Genomic DNA, 18372 nt, shown 5'->3' on the forward strand with positions numbered 1-18372 from the left:
TAGTGAAGCCATATGTAGGGAAATTATAATAATTTAACTTACTTCATTATCAAAGGTTAGATACACCACTTATACTTACATGTAATGTTCGGTTTGAAGGGTTCTTCAAAACAATCACGCCCTTCTGCACTGCCCCAACAGGAACATTGCAAAAAAGAACTTTCGGTACAGGACCAAACGGTGCCAGTGTAAGAATTTCCACAGGTTCAGGGTGCCCACCACGTGGCTTCTGTGGAGGTGATATCTATTAAATAAAAGAAAAAGAAATGATGTAAATTACTTCAACATAAAATTAGTTAGCATCAAAAGTAAATTCCAAATATAGTTATAAAAATTATTACATGTCATTGTGAATTATCAAAACAATACACTGCTATTATATATCTGCTATATTTACTTCCAATTACTCAAACATAAGGGCACTCTACAAGCATGAGCTAGTAGCATCATAAATTCTGAACAAAACAAGGATTGATTCATAACTGTATAATTCATTGCTTCTGAGATATTAAACTTTAGCAAGAACAGAATATAATTTCAAATTTCACAATGGAAAAGCCCCTGTGTTCAGAGACCTGCACAAGACCCGGAAAAAACTTGTCTGCGAGGAGGCACGCCTACAATAATATGCAACATGCACATCAAGCCCAGGTGTTCGACATCGCGCAAGCGAGCTTCACGTCACAGTTGGGCACAGGCATCGATGCCTTCCAGGTTTTTCTATTACCCGAGTCTTAAGAAGACCCGTGCAACTCGATGGCCATTATATTTCACTACGCATGGAAATATTTGAATTTCTGCTAGGAGCAGGTGCCTTGAGGTTGTATAACCATTGGCATAGCAAGGGGTGGGCAAAGAGGGCGACCACCCTGGGCCTTGCGCATTTAGGGGCCTTTTGTCCCATAAGGTTGATACGAAAAACATAACAAATGGAAGTGAGAAAGATAGAAAAGGCTAATTTTGAGGGCAATAAAATTGAAACCTTCCTTTTATCTGGCTTTATATTCAAGTTTAACGTTATAATTTGAATAAATACGTCAAATCAGAGGCGGGCGGGAACTCTAAGCCTAAGGGGCCCCGAAAAAGTCAAAATAATTCTTATTTCTCATGTGAAACATTAATGCAAAAATTGCTTGGACATATTTATCCATTTATTATTTTCTTGAATAAAAAGAGCTTCGTCTTGGCATTTCTTCTTTCGCGTGAATTTGCATAACCTACCCGATTTTAATATGTTAATGATATAGCACCTCAAACTGCCACGGAGCAAAGTATGGGACATTTAAATGCTTCCAGTGTCTTAAACTGAAGAAGGGTATAGATAATATTAGCAGTTCTTCCTTCGTTTCCTACTCTTCAAGTAATGACCACGAAAAGAGAACTATCTTTCTCAAAATTAAAACTTAGGATAAACTTCTTGAATGTAATGTCGAATGCTATGATTCAGCCCAAATTTAGTGGACTCAGTAATCTCACTCTTGAACAAGAAAGGTCAAGATCTAATATAAAAGTGTCATTCGCTGCCCGGAAGCCATCTTTCTGTTAAGCAAGGTGGTTTGATTTAAATCAGGAATTCTATTTTAAAAAAGCACTTATTGAAGTCACTTTAAATAAAATTACAGAATAATGTACACAAGAAATTTGTAGATATTAGAATCATTTTTTGTGAAAGTATATTAATCTCGTAATCATTTAATGGTGTTTATTATAAGAAAGGAAATAAAGGAAACAAAATATATGTACTGATGGGGTGAAGCTCATACGAAAGTAAATGTAATATGTCATCTGAAAAAAACACTTAAATTTCCCTTGATTTAAAATTCAATAATTTTTATAAGCAAAAATAGCACATTTTTTTAAATAGAATAATATACAGGGTGACAATTAATGAACTATATGAAATAAAACCGTCATAATTTCTGAACGGTTCGTGTGATGACGTCCAAAGTGCGTGGCTGGCCACAGGGCATGATGGGAATTCGTATGCGTATGTGCACGCTACGTGTTGATGTCAGCCATTTACAAGTGAAAATGTCCTCGAGGAGTATTTTGGGGACTGCATTCTGGCTCTGGGGTACCCAGAGGCCACTGGAAGGGGGCTATGTTAAGGACAAGGTGTACAGAAATAACCCCAAAACCATTGCCGATGAGAAAACTGCCATTCAGGAGGTCATCGATGTTTCGACACTTCAGCGGGTCATGCAGAATTTTGCTGTTCGTCTGCCCCACATCATCGCCAGAGATGGCAGACATATCGAACATGTCATAACCTAAATCCGAATGTCTGTAGTGCCGCTTACATATGCAATACAATTTGTGTACTACGTGGTTTGTAACTAATTTCAGTTTTATTTCATATAGTTCATTAATTGTCACCCTGTACAAAATACTAATCATGTTAAACCATAAATAGTGTCATTTTCATTAAACTGTAAATAAATATGGCTGCTGATATTTGACTAACTATTATTAAAAACCATAAAATTCTGCTACAAGGACTGTAAAAATTATTAAGTTCAAATTATAAAGTACAACCAGAATTTATTATTTTCACTGCAAGAAGAGTTACTGAAATTATAATATTTTCATTAACACACTCAACAAACATTTTCATATTAGGTTCATAATGTTCAGTTCCAGAAACAGAGAAATGGATATTTGCATGTAATTTGTAATTTGCTTTAATCAAACTGTTCAAATATTTTACAGGGCCGTTTATCAGAGAAAGCCTTTCTATATATAAAAAAAATATGTCTATGTGTACGGTGCCAAAAAAAAAATATCGATTTAAATAAAAGATATCAAAAATTATAAATAAAAATCATTATTTTTATTCACCCAGCTGCTAAGAAGGGCAGGGGAGGGGATAAGTAAGTATTTGTATTTTCTTCTTTTGAATACATATATGTCAAAGAAAGATATGTTGTAATATGTGAAAATTCAGAGGTAGAGCATCGATTTGTATAATCATTAAGGTAAGTGTAGCCACAACCATTCTAAGTAATTACATAAATTTCCTGGAAGAATCTGACTGTACTTGAGGGACCCAAATTTGTTTCTTACCGACGCATACTTTACGATTTTGTTACGCTACTGCGGCAAATATTTAATATTACAACAACATTAAGACGTAACAACAAAATTAGATTCACAATTATTATTATCATCTAAGTCCTAAAATTCAAAGTTAACTGGTACAATTAATGTGCAACAAAGTCAAAATTGCTAATTAAAAAAAGTCAAATTAGCTGTATCAATTTATTACACCAAAGATTTCACAAGTGGCCACGGTGGCTCAGTTGGCAACGCATCTGACTACCATGCTAAAGGTCCCGGGTTCGATCTCCGGCCGATTCAAATCCGGGAACTTTTCTAACATTGGAAACGGCCCTGGCGCCTACCCAGCGTCGAATGACATGGGTACCTGGGGGAAACCCTGGGGGGTAAAGGCAATCAGGGACGTGATGCTGATCACATCACCCCCACACACGACCGGATCAAGAAAGTGTGGGGCGTTACCTCCACACCCCCCTATATGCATTCATGGCATGGTGCTAAGCACAGGGGAACACTATACCTTTTTTTGTTTCTTTAAAGATTTCACACTTATGGGGCAAATGACTATTGTTTTAAGATTTGTTGATGTTGAAACCGATTGTGTCGAAGAGCATGTAGGTAGATACTTTGGGCCCCTAGACAGGATTGTGGTTTAGTGCACACCCTTCCTCCCGCTCTATCAAGCACCGACATTTTATGTTCATCCTTCGATATTTTCTACTTAAGCCATGGTTTGTGACATTTACATCGTACAAACTTTGAAATGAGGAAATAAACAACGACTCATTAAATAATACCGTGCGTTCATTTCGATCTTCAGCTGAGAGATCCGGAGAAGCGTGGCGGGTGATACTGACGGAGATGCTGACATTTGCGAACTGTAATGCCCGCTTATTTTTATGGACTTAACTGCTTACTTACTGCTTAAAAACATACTATTACTACTACTTTGGTCAATGAAAATTCCAGCAGTGTGTTACTGTAGCTCTGCCAAGTTTAAATTTCTCTGACACGTACTATCAAATATAATTTTCGTCAGAAATTAATTATTATTATAGGGTATTATATAAATAAAATAATTTGCTGACATTTCCTTGATGACTGTATCGATTCACATTGATATTTCAAACTTAAAGAACGGATAGGGCCTTGCATTCTATCTCGCACAGGGCCTCGCGATATGTTGCTACGCCACTGTACCTAAGATTTTGTAACTTCTGAAATTAGTTTCATTATTATGTCAAACCAACTGCAACATATTTTCCAAATTTGTTTCGAAGGTCTTGAAATAGGTTTGTGTGTCTTGTTCATTTTATGACACTTTTCTGGTCTTGAAATCGTAAATCTTCTCGGTTTCATTTTTACGTTGCGTTTGTTTGTTGAAATGTGTAAACAACATTGCCTGCTATTTGCACCCGTATGAAGATACAAGCTAACAATTGTATCTGGAATCATATTACTATCAATGGGGTCTGTAGAACTAGATAACTAGCAACAACATGAGTGAACGACGATTTCTTGAAAGAGATGACAATATTCAAAAACCTTTCATAATGCAAATTCTGATTTCATGTTCCATTTTATGGACCATCGTGCCTTAGTGCTCAAGGAAAGGGGGGGGGAGTTTCACACCAAAGAGACAAGGTGCATGCAACATGCAGCAACCGACACTGGTTTGTTTGCTCAATTTGCATGATAATTGTATTAATCAGTTTATTAGTCACCTGAAAAAATGCAGCAAGAGACACTGTTACATGTAAATCGAGTTTTAAAATTTATGTAAGTTATTGAAACTCGAGACAGCACAGTGCATAAGAAACTGAGAAATAATATGCACTGACCTCAAACTGAATACGCTATACTTTCCAGCCTGGATAAAGCGAAGACATAAACACTAGAGAAATGGTTCTTAACCTTTGTCAAACTGTGTTCCAGTATTTTCTATTTTTTTCTTAAGTCAATGCCCTTAACCCAAGAATGTTCCTCGTAAATACCTTGCCAGTATTTAAGACGTTATGCATGAATTAATTGTAGCCATGAAATTCAATATAGATAAATATATTCTGGCATAATCAAAAAGAGTAAAAATATGTAGTTGGATTATGTGTCGGATTGTTGACAAATATAAAAATATGGATGACGAAGCGGTAACATCGTCTCCTTGTAATTAAGGGCATGCGAGACAGTCTCCGCCCGGCTTTTCCCTTTGAGTCCGTGTTGCCAACTTAGCTCTCTTGGAGCCAGATCTGGCTCTTTTGTGCACTTGTTTGCCTGTGAACTGGGGTGCCCGCCCACATGCCTCACTATGATACCATCACTGCACGTGATGTGATATTGTTATATTGGCTGTGTCACCCCATCCCCTCTTATATCACCAGCTACTTTTTTATAGCGCCGTGTTGACGTGAAATTGGCATAATATTGTTATCAGGGAATCCTTTATTTTCGATTTCGTACGACCATCAAATGGGTGATTCCGCCAGATCTAGATGGTGAAACCTAAGAATAAATTGTCATCAATTTAGAGTTAACAGTAATAGCAGCGTCCCACCCCTTTGACAACTAACATTACTCTAGGAAGCACTTCGTAAATCTAGCTCCTTGAAAGTAAGTTTTAAATCCATTTAAGGTGAAATTTAGCTCTTTTATGCACACCAGGTTTGGCAACACTGGCAAGAGGCAAGGAGAAATGCATTGGGCATATGGGAGTATTTTTTGATTTGTTATCTTGGGAAAATCAAACTTCCAATGGAATAGAAAATGATATCAACAGGAAGATGGCAGTTTGAAGAAGTGATTGCCCAGCAGAAAAGTCGAAACTCCCATTTGATTAGCCGTAACTTGATGTTGAATTTGATTCTCCATAAGGAATACATGGGATTCTGAAAATTCTTATTAGTCATATTTTTTACAGGTCGTATGTAACTTAATAATCAACTTTGAAAAACACTTCAACCTGCCACATGTGGAGAAATTCATACTCTCTTGTACCCCCTCGATTTTCTTCAGTAGTATTCCCATTCTGATGATATTCAAATAAATGGACACATGGTGCGTAACTGTATCTCCTCACCTTAAGTGATCCCTTGTTCGATACCTGGTGGAGGCACATAGCGGTGTGGGTCCCACTTTAAATGTAGGTCTAGTCCTGATTAGTCTATTTCAGCAATAAATGGACTTAAAAAATGAAAACTAACAACTCAAATATGATAATGGGAGTGTTTTATTTGTCAACCAATTTCATCAGAACCTCTGGCAGCTCAGTATAGTTATTATGAGGGCCCGGCGGTTGAGAAACAATGCAGTAGAGTACATTACCACATTGACTGATCTATTTTGGACTAAAGTACCTCCATATGCTGGCATTTTAAAATAAAACCAGTCACGCCCTAAATGGTCAAAACACTGCCTCTTTAAACGATGTTGAAGGCAAATTACAGCCAATAACTGCACCAAAAAACTTGATAAAGTGAAAAGAACGTTGTGTTTAAATCTTAAATCATTGTACATATCGATACTTTATTGTATCAATAAATTAGAGGTTGCAAGGCCTCCAGTTGGGCTCTCTAAAAATAGCTCATTAGGTCACTGTGCATACGCGAACAACAAACTGAGGCAACACGATGCATGGTATTGAGAAAACGGCACAGTCCAAGCGACATGAGACATGTGCAGCTTGTTGTGTCTCTTCGGTTCAAAAAGTTCAATTGATTACTGAGTGTTCGCTTGCAAGCAACATGTGTCTCTTGCAGCATGTTTCTTCGCTGTGAATTCTCCCTAGAGGATTAAACCAGACAACTATGATCTAAAGTGCAAAAAGAATGCAGAGAATTCTTAAACACACACAAGCAGGGATGGGTAACACCCTCCAATTGGTTCAGTAATGATAAAAAAATTGAGAGTAGAAATTAAACATATCATTAATTTTGTAAGCAGTTTATATTTACCCAAAGCAACTATTTCCTTCTTTAATTATGACATTTGAGTTGAGTGACAGCAATGCACAGACATTCCTTAGTTTCCGAAAAAGTAATTGGAAGAGCATTTCCTTCTGTAATATTTTTTGTCTCTTATCTAAAAAAAAATCATTTGCAGCAAAATTCATTTTCATTGTTTGGATTGGTAAATATTTCTTAGCAATGAGGTCAGTCTCTATGAGAAGCCAGCATGCTCAAGTAAAAAGCCCTTGCCCTTGGAACTAAAGGAATCCTTCCCCCTCACTTTCAGACTTGGCCACTTTGCCTGGGTTTTTCGAAGAAGCCCAACCCAGGTGGATTTTTTTTGCAGATAAAACTTTAAAAAAAAACAGGTAAAACTGGGTTTTATTGTTTTTTCAGGATATGGTTAAAAATATATATTTAAAAATGAAATATAATTTCTTCCTGGTAGTTCATATTTGTGCAGGTATGAATTACTCACTTTAGTAAACAATACGTATTTCATAAAATATAAAAAACAGTTTACTTACGTTATGTGAGTATGTTCTGTTTGTAAAAGCAACGTTTCGGGGGTCTACTGCTCCCACCTTCAGGCTTCTTCCTTGGCACGTATTATTGCTACATGCCGTGTCAATTTATGTTGAACAAGGAATAAGGAAAAGGTTTCAATTGGTAAATGAATAGTTAAAAACTTGCCCATGCCTCAATAAAACTTTCCATACCCATTTCATTCTTCCTAAAAACCTCCAAAAACGTACAAAGGTTGAAACTTAAAACTGTAAAAATGCACTCTCTTTGGTATAATCGCATGGGAATACGTCAGGTGGTTTCATCTGGTCACTGGATATAAGTACTTTAGCTTCAACAGCAAGATATACATACAAAAAGAAGGGTTAGACATTTCCACCGAGATTTGGAACCCTTTGCTTGCAAGAACCATGAGTGCGGACTCATTTTTCGATGCACAAAGCTACTTCTCTCTTCTCTGTAAAGCAAACAACTTAACTCTTGCATATAAGTGGGATTTCTGCATCTGTACAGTATTTCCAAGTGAAGTACTGTGACACTGACAACATGCAGATATACCATTATTTCTGACAAAAAAGGGAATGTTGGTATTAGAAATTCAATGCAAGAAATTTATGGAATTGCATTGTATAGGTACCTGTTTTAGCTAACCACACATTAAAACAGGAACACTCTAATAATAAAAGCTTCTGAAAGTTCATATACGAGGGGCATCCTGAAAAAAGCTCCAATGGCGCCTATACGTAGCACTAGTGGTCGGAGAGCGACATGTACATGCAGGCCGGAAAAAGTGACATGTAGCTGTAATCTGGTACAGTTGCAATGCAGCCGTTTTAGGACAGTTCTAGGTTAAAGATTGCAGTGCTCATACAGTCTCCCACTGACTGCGATGTAGCCTACGTGTAGTAATCAGATTTTTGCATGCTCAGAATTTGGCACAGAGCTACCATCAATTGTGTGAGGTGTGCAAACCGGACGTCGTGAGTGATAGTATGGTCAGACGATGGTGCAGATAATTCACGGAAGGCCAATTGAATGTGCACAATCCCAAACAGCTGAGTACATGCCGGCCCTTTGCATCACTTCAGGTGAGAGATCTTGGACCACTCCCTGTACAGCCCTGGCCTTGAATGTACCGACCTTCATCGCTTTGTTTAACTGAAGAGGTTTCTGGCAGGACAAGGATTTGACAGCTACACTGCAGTAGAGATAGTTCCAGTCTTTGTTGTCAGACACATATATGGGCATACAAAATTTAGTGCCATGCTACGACAAATGCCAGAACAATGATGGTGATTAGGCTGAAAATAAGGTTAGGACTCATTGTTACTAGTGCAATAAATTACAACTGATATTCTTGTTTATGCTTAATCGGTAGGGACCTTCATTTTTTGTTATTTTTAGCATTTTATTTCATAATATTGGACATTAACTTCACTCAGTGAGAGATTAATGACCATTTCTCAGGAGTTTAAACAGACAGGACAGAGAGTGGCGTTGACTTCATTGCAATACTAGTGTTGCAGTAAATTTGAGGTTGGGAGCATGCACTTGCCAATTTTTATAACGTTCACCAATGTTTCACTTTTTCGTGATAGTATTCAATATATATCCAGTTTGGTTGGATTCTTCTTGATATCTAAGAATAGTGCAATGTCATTGTAAACGTATGTTAACTTGTGCAAAACCAGTAATATGTCAGGATGATGAAAGAAAACCTTTGTAAGCACTGCTACATTAAATAAGGTGAAGTGAGCCAGAAGAGTAATAAAATTCCAGCAGCATATTTGCAGTCTAAAGCTCTTCTTGTTTATGCATGCAATTTTTGTTGGATGTTGCAGTCCGAAGACATCCAAAAAAAAAAATTAATTCCATACGATTGCCATGCATGCAATTTCTGTCACATGTTGTAGTGAGTTACTTTGTCGGGTGGCAATATTCAACAAAATATGTATGTATCAAGGAGTCTATTTGTTTCCATGTTCCTACAGTTTGTCCAACAAAATGCCTTGCTATGACATCCGACAACTATCGGACGGTGCCACCTGTGCCCATCCCCTCCATCTGTTGACAGTTCTGTCCCCTTACTACTCCCATACAGACAAGAAATAATGATAATTCAATGCATTTTCCACGTAATATTTAGAGGCTTAACACATTTTTCTGCCCCTCTGGAAATTTCTCTCTCTCTCTCTCTCCGGCACCGTGGTTGTGTTGTGCATAAAAGGGGCCTAAAAGGTGAGGCCGAAACTTAACAACAAGATTTCCTTGTTCCCGTGCAGAGTTCCACAATGATATCTTTTTAAAAATAAAAAAAATAAAAATTAAAAAAAATAAAAAGTCAATCAAGACAAAATTCCCTGACTTTTCCCGGTTTTCCAGGTCTGTCGCCACTTTGGTAATGCAATTTCAAATGTGTGTTGCTGGCTTATGTGACTGGACACCAGTTTGCAGAAGGCAGTTGAATTTTAAAATCTAGTTCCTTCAAAACTGTAGAGGGCGGAAAATTCCAGTTTACTGGTCTGTTTTCGAATCGCCTATATAAAGGGACCCAGTTGAGCAGCAGGGTTTCGCATTCCTACATTTTCTTGGTGAGAGTGGAGACCTTCAAAGGTTCTCCCAATGCCAGTGTGACTGGCTAGTCCTATGGCTAGCAGTCAACAATTATTTTATGGCAGTGCATAGATAGTCCATTCAATTTTAGATTCATTTGGCGACCAGCCAACGTTACATTTCTGGGGGATATTGCTAATTTTGTACACTATCCTTTGAGTCAATGAAAGGCAGAGAGTGCCTTCTAAATCAGAAACCAAGTGGATTAAGTAACACACTTATTTTGCAATATAACTCTACCTGTTGGTAACGAGCCAAGTACCTTGTTCCATGTACCATCCTTTAAAGCTGTAGATTCGACACTGTCAAGATGTCTTGCTTCTTCTTTAATCTGGGATTAAAGGGACAGGAGTAGTGGGCAAGGGAATCAAAACAGTTTTAATTCATTTCAATAATAATTTAGTAATTTGTTATATGAATAAAGTTTAGTATCTTCTTGCATGGCAATTTTTTATAAACAAAAAGGGGGGAAATTAGAGGTCCAATCATGCATCCAAGTGACAAGCTTGAATACATTTTGAACTAGTACTTCTCGTCTAGGCCAGTGAACAAACCATTTGCTTCTATATTTCAGATAAACTATATAATTGATGTTATTAAATAGGATCATGTCAATTTTTATGTTGGGGATATTCTTATGTAATTCTTTTGTATGTAATTATTACAGAATAAATCTTTTTATGTATATAGATATTCTTAAACTGAATGTCTGGGCTATCTCAGAAGGAACCGAGTTTCTCAACATCTATGGTGAAGAGTATAATATTTTTGGTGTGGTAGTTACTGTCTTTTTTTTATTTGATTTTTGTTAGCTTTTAAAAGTATAATGAAAGCAATTCACCCAGGAAGTAATGTAAACACATAACAGGTGGAGCTAAGGCAAAAAGAGCAAACACTTTGTGTAGAATAATATACAAAATACTAATCATGTTAAACCGTAAATAGTGTAATTCTCATTAAACTGTAAATAAAGATGGCAGCTGATATTTTGCAAACTATCATTAAGAAAATTGGCAAAATTCTGCTACAAAGGTTATATAAAATATTTCAAGTAACAATTATAGAGTACATCCAGAATGTTTTATTTTCATTGGAACAAAAGTTACTGAAATTATTATAGTTTCATTAACACACTCAACAAACATTTCCATAGTACATTCATATGTACAATATCAAAATCAGAAAAATGTACATATTTTTTATTTGCTTCAAGCAAACTGTTAAAATATTTTACAGGGAAGTTTACTAGGAAAAGCCTTATAAAAAAAACTTGTATGTAAATCAGGGTTGGCCCAGCCCATATTTCCCCACTTGGTTTTTTTTTTCAGAAAAAAAAACACCTTGAAAAAACCCAGTCAAAAAGTTCCTTTTTTTCCAGAAAATGTAAATTATTGCGTTAAATACTTGTGAGGTTGTGTGATTGTCAACAGTTTGAGAAAACTTGTAAAATAAAGGCTTAGCCAAGCTCATAATACTCAAAATAATTAATGTAGTTAGTACAAGTTAGTGGTTTTCTTCAGGATATTTTTCTCAAATAATGCTACAAATGGACTTTTAACAGAAATAATACGAACATATATCCAAGAAACAAATAAGAAAAAGTGCCCAAAAATTTTAGATAAAACGTTTGCATTGATTGACGCAGTATAGTTGAACAAAGCTTACAATTTTGAAATGTGGTAGCACATTAGTTATCAGTCACTTCCATCAGCCATAGTGGCACATCATAGTTTCACCTGTGACGATCAACTGATACAATGCATTTTTGCATGTATGAAACATTACAGGGAGAATTGAGTACATTTTATTGAAATATCGTGAAAGTAGAATAAAGTGTGCCACGGTGCCACTGGAAACTTTACCTTTTGTCTATAATTAAATTGGAAACTTTTAAAATAATTCTATTCATTTCTCAAAATATAGTACATGTGTAAATGTTTTTCATCTTCTGTTTTCTTTCCAGTGCCATTCACTGAGACATTGTCACCTCTCCCTCCAGTTCAGTGCATTGATTGAATGTAATGGGTTGCTTGCCTATGTAGGATAAATGTTATTTGTGGTTAAGAGTTCTGTACTCATGTACTCTCATAATCTACCACAATTTCATTTTTTTTTAGGAAAATAGGGTTTGAGAGGTACTCAAGTAAATACAGTGTATACATATACTTTCATATTTTGATCATTTTTGGCATTTTCAAACCTTTATGTAGGCTAAAGTTTTGAGCTTTGTGTATGAAACTTCAGAAGCATTATATTACTTGCACTTAATTTGACAATAAATTATCGTAATATAATGCATGATTTAGGAGGAGAATGGGTGGGGTGAATGGGCAAAGCAGGATAAGTCATCTATTTAGTGACCATGATAACCTGTTTCTGCAGCAGGAAAACTTGATAGACTGCAATGGTATTACATGTGAGTGAAATCGAACCATGTGTTGAAGATGGTGAATGAAAAATTGATTTTTCCCTCATGTTGCATGCTCCATACCATGCTCTTTTTTTTCGACGTATAAGGAACTAAACTCCATCATTGTAGAGAATTCTTCAGTCCACAATTTTGCAGTAACATTTTTGAAATTATGTTTCGTAGTTTAGGAGAGTAGTGGTGGTAAAATTGCAAATGTACATTTTGCCGAAAATTTAAAGCTTTTGAGGTGAAATTTTTAGAGTTACAATACAGGGTGGCAACTCTAGGACCTTGATAAAATTCAAGTATAATTCCCGGTTTTCAAGGTGAACTTTAAAAAAATTCAAGGGTACAAGCAGATGTGTTCTCCATTTCAGCCTTACATATTACCACTCTCACCCCCCCCCCCACACACAAATATATTAACAATATAAAGGGTCTGTGCAATTCCGGTTTATCCACAAATTCTAAATCAATTAAACGGAATATTGCCATTTCACATACTCAAACTCGAATTACATCTACAAACACAAGTCCCAAATGTTATGGGACATACTAATACTAATACAAAATCTACGAAAAATGTTATTTTTAAAATAACTTCAAAACTCAAATTTACCTAATTAACTTCAGGCTATCTTATCTTGAAATAGTCTTCCATCTGTCAGACAAATATTGCAAAGGACATTAACAAACTACATGGATTGAGAGATTTCGGTTTAATTTTCCACGCCGCTCTCTTTTCCTTTCCTACATCGATTAAAATAAAAGATAAACTGGGAAAAACTTGGGAAAAAAGTGGGAAATCGCATCGTTCCGCACATCAACCCTGTAAGAACATTATAAAGCATGGCACATTTCACAGTTTAACGTGGAAAACTGTGTTTGAATTATTGTGGCACTTACAGCGTTTACCAGTTTTAGTCTTCAATTCATGCATAATTATTGTAGCCAATATTCACGCATAATTCCCAGAATTCAAGGAATTCCCGGTAAGTAGCCACCCTACAATATAACTTGAAGGATTGGTGTCATATTGTATTTGAGAAAAATAGTCACTATGTTTAACCCATGTTCGGCGTAATATTACGCCATTGGTCACTATCGCCAACATCTGACTGAAGTAACCTGTGTTGAATGGAATAATGCATTTTTTGTTGGTGAAACATATGTTTTCCTATTGAAGAAACAACGACCCATTTTTTAGTCACGATTTGCAGTGCCGACAAAGAAGAAGAAGAAGAAAAAGAAGTAGTAGTAGTAGGAAAAAGTAGGAAAGTACTCTCTTTTTGTGTTATGCTGCCAAAGTGCAAACGTGAGTTCGTTTGTGAGCAGAGTTTAGTCAGTTGCTTTATGTACATATTTTTTGGTGTTGCGTTATTTGAACTGTTGGTGATTAATTTTTTGGTTTTTGAGTTTGTGAGTTTCTAATAGTATCTAATAGTATTGTCAAACAGGATTGCGAAATATTTTTCACCCTCATACCTATTCAAGATATTGCAATGAAACTTGGCGAATGCATTACGTATAGACCATAGTATTTTTCAAGGTAGATTATAATCAGGTACCTATATCCAGGGCCGGGCCAGAGGGACCCAAAGTTACCAAAAGGGATTTTTTGGAGGGAAATTTCCCGAATTATCCCCGATTTCCCTTTCCTCATACTTTACATACACATGTGCGTGGTACCATTTGAAACCTGTTCTATTCTGAAGAGAAAGATGTATGAACCATGATACTTGGATGAATTGTGCTGAAGCAGTAGCTACTTAAAAAGATTACTATGCAAACTCAGAAAAAAAATACACAGAACGGGAAAAAACATTTTGTCAGAAAATTTCACAGGGAAGGGGTTAAAGATGGTGAATGACAGACCAATTTACCATGCCTTACAAGAGCTTTAAATTATGCTAATTTTTTAGGTTACATTTTTGTAGATTAAGAAACCCAAGTCTCAGCAATGTTAGAACATCACTTGAGCTTCAAAGTTCTTTCAAAAAACTCTGTAATATAGTGTGAGATTTAGGAATGGTTGGGGCAAGTCACCAATTTTGAGACCAGCAAATTTGGTGTTTTTAAGCTGAAACTCACATTGCAACTACAGGGTGGCGCAAAATTGATTTTGATTTGATTTAGTTTATTTTACTTCGAGTTTTGTGCCTCTTGGCTAATTTGCGAAGATGGGGATGAGTGATGAAAGGATGAAATTGATGAATGGACATTCACAAACAACCAAGCCCGACCGGGATTCGAACCCGGGACCCTTGGCATCGCAGCGCGATGTGCTAACCACTCGGCCACAGGGTTGGGCAGGGTGGCGCAAAAGTCAGTGTACTTATACACAAATTCAAGTACTGTATACATACAAAATACAAGTAGATACACAAAATTCACAACAATCAACAACAGAATTGCAAATATGATGCAGTAAACTTGTATCATTGTTGATGACATGAAACTCATTGATAATTGAGTCTTTCAGTGCATCCAAATCTGCCAGTGATGATGAGTATACCATATCCTTAACAATTCCCCACAAAGCAAAATCGCATGGCGTCAAATCACAAAAATGCGCAGGCCAATCAATGGTATCATGGCATCCTATCCACTCTTCAAATGCAGGGTGGCTACTCTAAGACCATGATAAAATCCAAGTATAATTCCCGGTTTTCAAGGAGAACTTACCAAAAATTAATGGCTAAAAATTCAAGGGTACAGACAAATGTATATTCTATTTAATTCTTATTCTTACTTATTACCTTGTGTAATCATAAGCATATTATGGAAATGCTTATGATTACACAAAACAATATTTAAGAAAATTAAAGCACTCTGTCTGCAAGAACATGCACGTGAGCGAACAACAGACAATGTGTCCATGCTAATGCAGTCAAATTTCGGTCATAAAGGAACTCGTAGCTTATGAGCTCCAAAAATATTAGGTTTGGTGCCTTCCCATAACTTGCTATGTCTGCCAGATAGATTATTCTGCAGAGAACATTAATAAAGTATAGGGATTGAGATATTCCAGTTTTGTTTTTCACTGTAGCTTTATTTTCCTTTCCTGATAAAAATAAAAGCTAAACTGTAAAAACATGCCACAGGACATTTATAAATATGTATGTACTCAATGGTGTTTGGAATAATAAAACCTGCAATTTTTCACGTCTACGGAGAAAAATTCACGCAGAATTCACGTACAATTCCCGGAGCTAATAATTCATGCATAAATCATGGAATTCAAGGAATTCCCGGTGAGCAGCCACCCTGAAATGCATCATCTAAAAAAATCGAACATCACATCCATAATTTGGAGGAGCTCAGTCTTGCTGCAATACAAAACAGTGATCTGAATAAGTGGGGTTGTTTTCAAGTTCAACTAACACAACATCCTTCAGCATCTAGAGATAAAGATTCCACAGTAACATGTGCATCAAAGAAATAAGGTCCCATTACACCAAACGAAGAAATGCCCCACAAACAATCACTCCAGGCGTATTCAGCTCCTTTTCCATAATTGCATGTGAATTTGTATCAGACCAGTAGACACAATTATGACAATTCACAAGGCCGTTAAGTTTGAACTAGGCCTCATCTGTCCATAACACAGACTTCCAGAAATGTGGATCTGCTTCATGACGGATTAAAAACATCTCACAAAACTTAATTCTTCTATCGAAATCATCCTCATGTAGTGCAGTTTTCAACACATCACAGACCAGAACTTGCTTACAAACAACCACACTACAACAAGGCAGAGACTCAACTGTCGACAAAAGAATACTGAGTGCACTTTTGCCAGTGTCACATGACAATGTTACCAACCGTATACCTAAAAAATATTACTTAGCACAAGAAGCACAAACACTTTTGTAATACTATTATCAATGTGCTTTTTGGGTAAAATGACTTTTGTGCCACCCTGTAGATACACCCAGGGTAAGATTTTGTTTTGCATTTGCATTTGTTGAAAGCATCATAAATCTCAATCGTGACACGAGGCTCGAACTGGACTCAGCATGGCTAGCAATAGTTGACCAGGAGTGCGGACCTAGCAGACATGGCACCCGATTGGTCCACCATCTTCACTGGCAATCCCCCTCCACGAATGTATATACACACCAGGTTGATGCTCAGGACTACACTTCTACCCTGAAGATGAGAGTGACATTAGCTCTCAAAAGCTTGGAAAATTCAGTTTTCATTCATTTTGGACTAATATTATGTAAAAAAAAAAAAAAAGTATTTTGTGATTACACACATATAGTTTAATATTTTGATGTAATTCTTGAATATTTTAAAGCAAAATTCTCATAAATTGGTGCTGATAATTGGAGTGGAACACTCACCCACTAATATTAACCTTTTTCTGCCCAAGTGTCTCAAACGAGATACCCAAATGTAACCCTCACTGTCCCAAGCGTCTCGATCGAGACGCTGTGTCAAGGTCGTAGTTTTTACGTTATAACTTTTCTATTTTTGGCTAGAATTTCGATTTTTTTTATATTGTTCCTAACACATGTATTTAACAGAAATGTTTTTTTGCATTTTTTTTTGTCTTCATGAAAATGGAGGAGGGAAAGGGGACTTCTCTTTTTGCTTCTCTTTTCAAGGTCAAATCTTTGCCGACAAAGGCTTTGTTGTTCTAAAGCAATGCTTTTCATTCCCGCCTGTGAACTGCTTTCAAAGGAAGCTTGTTTATCAGTATCCGATGTCAAAATGAAAGTTTTCCGTGAGGGCGCAAGCAGGGGGAGGGGGAAGACTGGTTGCTGAATCTGCGTTGTGAGAATGGAATTTCGAAGCATGCTGAAGGAAACCTTTCTTTTTTTTAGCACAAGTGTCCACAAGTTGTCTAAAAATAGAATTTCAAGTAGCTGCAAGAATTGGTGCTCATTTTTCACTGCGTTCTAGCTTTTCGTCCGTGAATGTTGTGCGTAGGTGTTGCTTTGTGCCCAAGTGCGAGGACATTTTTTGGGTGAAGTGACAATTTTTTAAAATAATTTTTGGGGGTTTTCTCCCTTCCCCCTCCATATATACACCAAATTTGCATAAATTTTGCATTTCGTGCATTTTGACAATTTTTTTTCGGGGGGGGGGGGGCAGGGGGAAACACCTTTTTTTTTAAGAATAGTATTTTTGAGGGGATTTCCCCCTTTTCCCCCTCCATATGTATGCCGAATGTGCATAAATTATATATCGTCTAAATCTGTGATTCATTCTGCGTACAACAGTATATCTTTCATATCTCTAGGGCATTTAGTTTCTGAGCTATAGTCATTTCAAGGTACCGCTGCATTTTGAAGCTTGAATCAGTGGCATGCCGACCATTCCTTGGTTTGAGTTGGTGTTTTAAGTCCACTTTATGCACAGTAAGGCTAATCGAGACTGGACCTACAGTTTAAAGTGGGATCCGAACCACTTGTGCCTCCACCGGGTATCGAACCCGGGACCCCTTGATTACAAGGCAATGACGCTACCACTGCGCCATGGGGGAGGCCCACCCCGCCGACCATTCCTTTTGGGGGTACAACTCAAGTTACATTGGTCATATGATAATAATGCAAATATTTTTGTGTTCCTTACATGTCAGCGATCATTTCCATGTGCATGTCGACACTCTCATGTACTTTTTTTCTTGGGGGAGGATGGGGGAACCATTTTTTTTCCGAAATTTTGGAATTTTGAGAGTTAGCCCCCTCCCCCCCCCCCCCCCGCCACATACACTCCGAATTTGCATAAATTTCATATAATCTGAATCTCTGGTTCATTCCGCGTACAACGGTATATCACTCATCTCTCTAGGGCAATTAGTGTCCGATCAACACT

The 18372-nt window shown here is 36.9% G+C and overlaps 2 protein-coding genes across 3 annotated transcripts in view; both read right to left on the minus strand.

The window, feature by feature from the left end:
* Positions 1-18372, minus strand: part of LOC145984088 (uncharacterized) — a 501971-nt gene that overhangs the window by 202660 nt on the left and 280939 nt on the right. The window lies entirely within an intron of this gene.
* LOC145984315 (uncharacterized) overlaps positions 1-18372 on the minus strand; it is a 136783-nt gene that overhangs the window by 88362 nt on the left and 30049 nt on the right. The window contains exon 3 of the mRNA XM_083117973.1: positions 80-244. Coding sequence (XP_082974099.1) covers positions 80-244 — 165 coding nt within the window. The remainder of the gene's footprint in view (positions 1-79; positions 245-18372) is intronic.

The sequence above is a fragment of the Lepisma saccharinum genome, chromosome 2 (assembly GCF_977018435.1).
Source record: "Lepisma saccharinum chromosome 2, izLepSacc3.1, whole genome shotgun sequence".
In the NCBI taxonomy this organism is placed as follows: Eukaryota; Metazoa; Arthropoda; class Insecta; order Zygentoma; family Lepismatidae; genus Lepisma; species Lepisma saccharinum.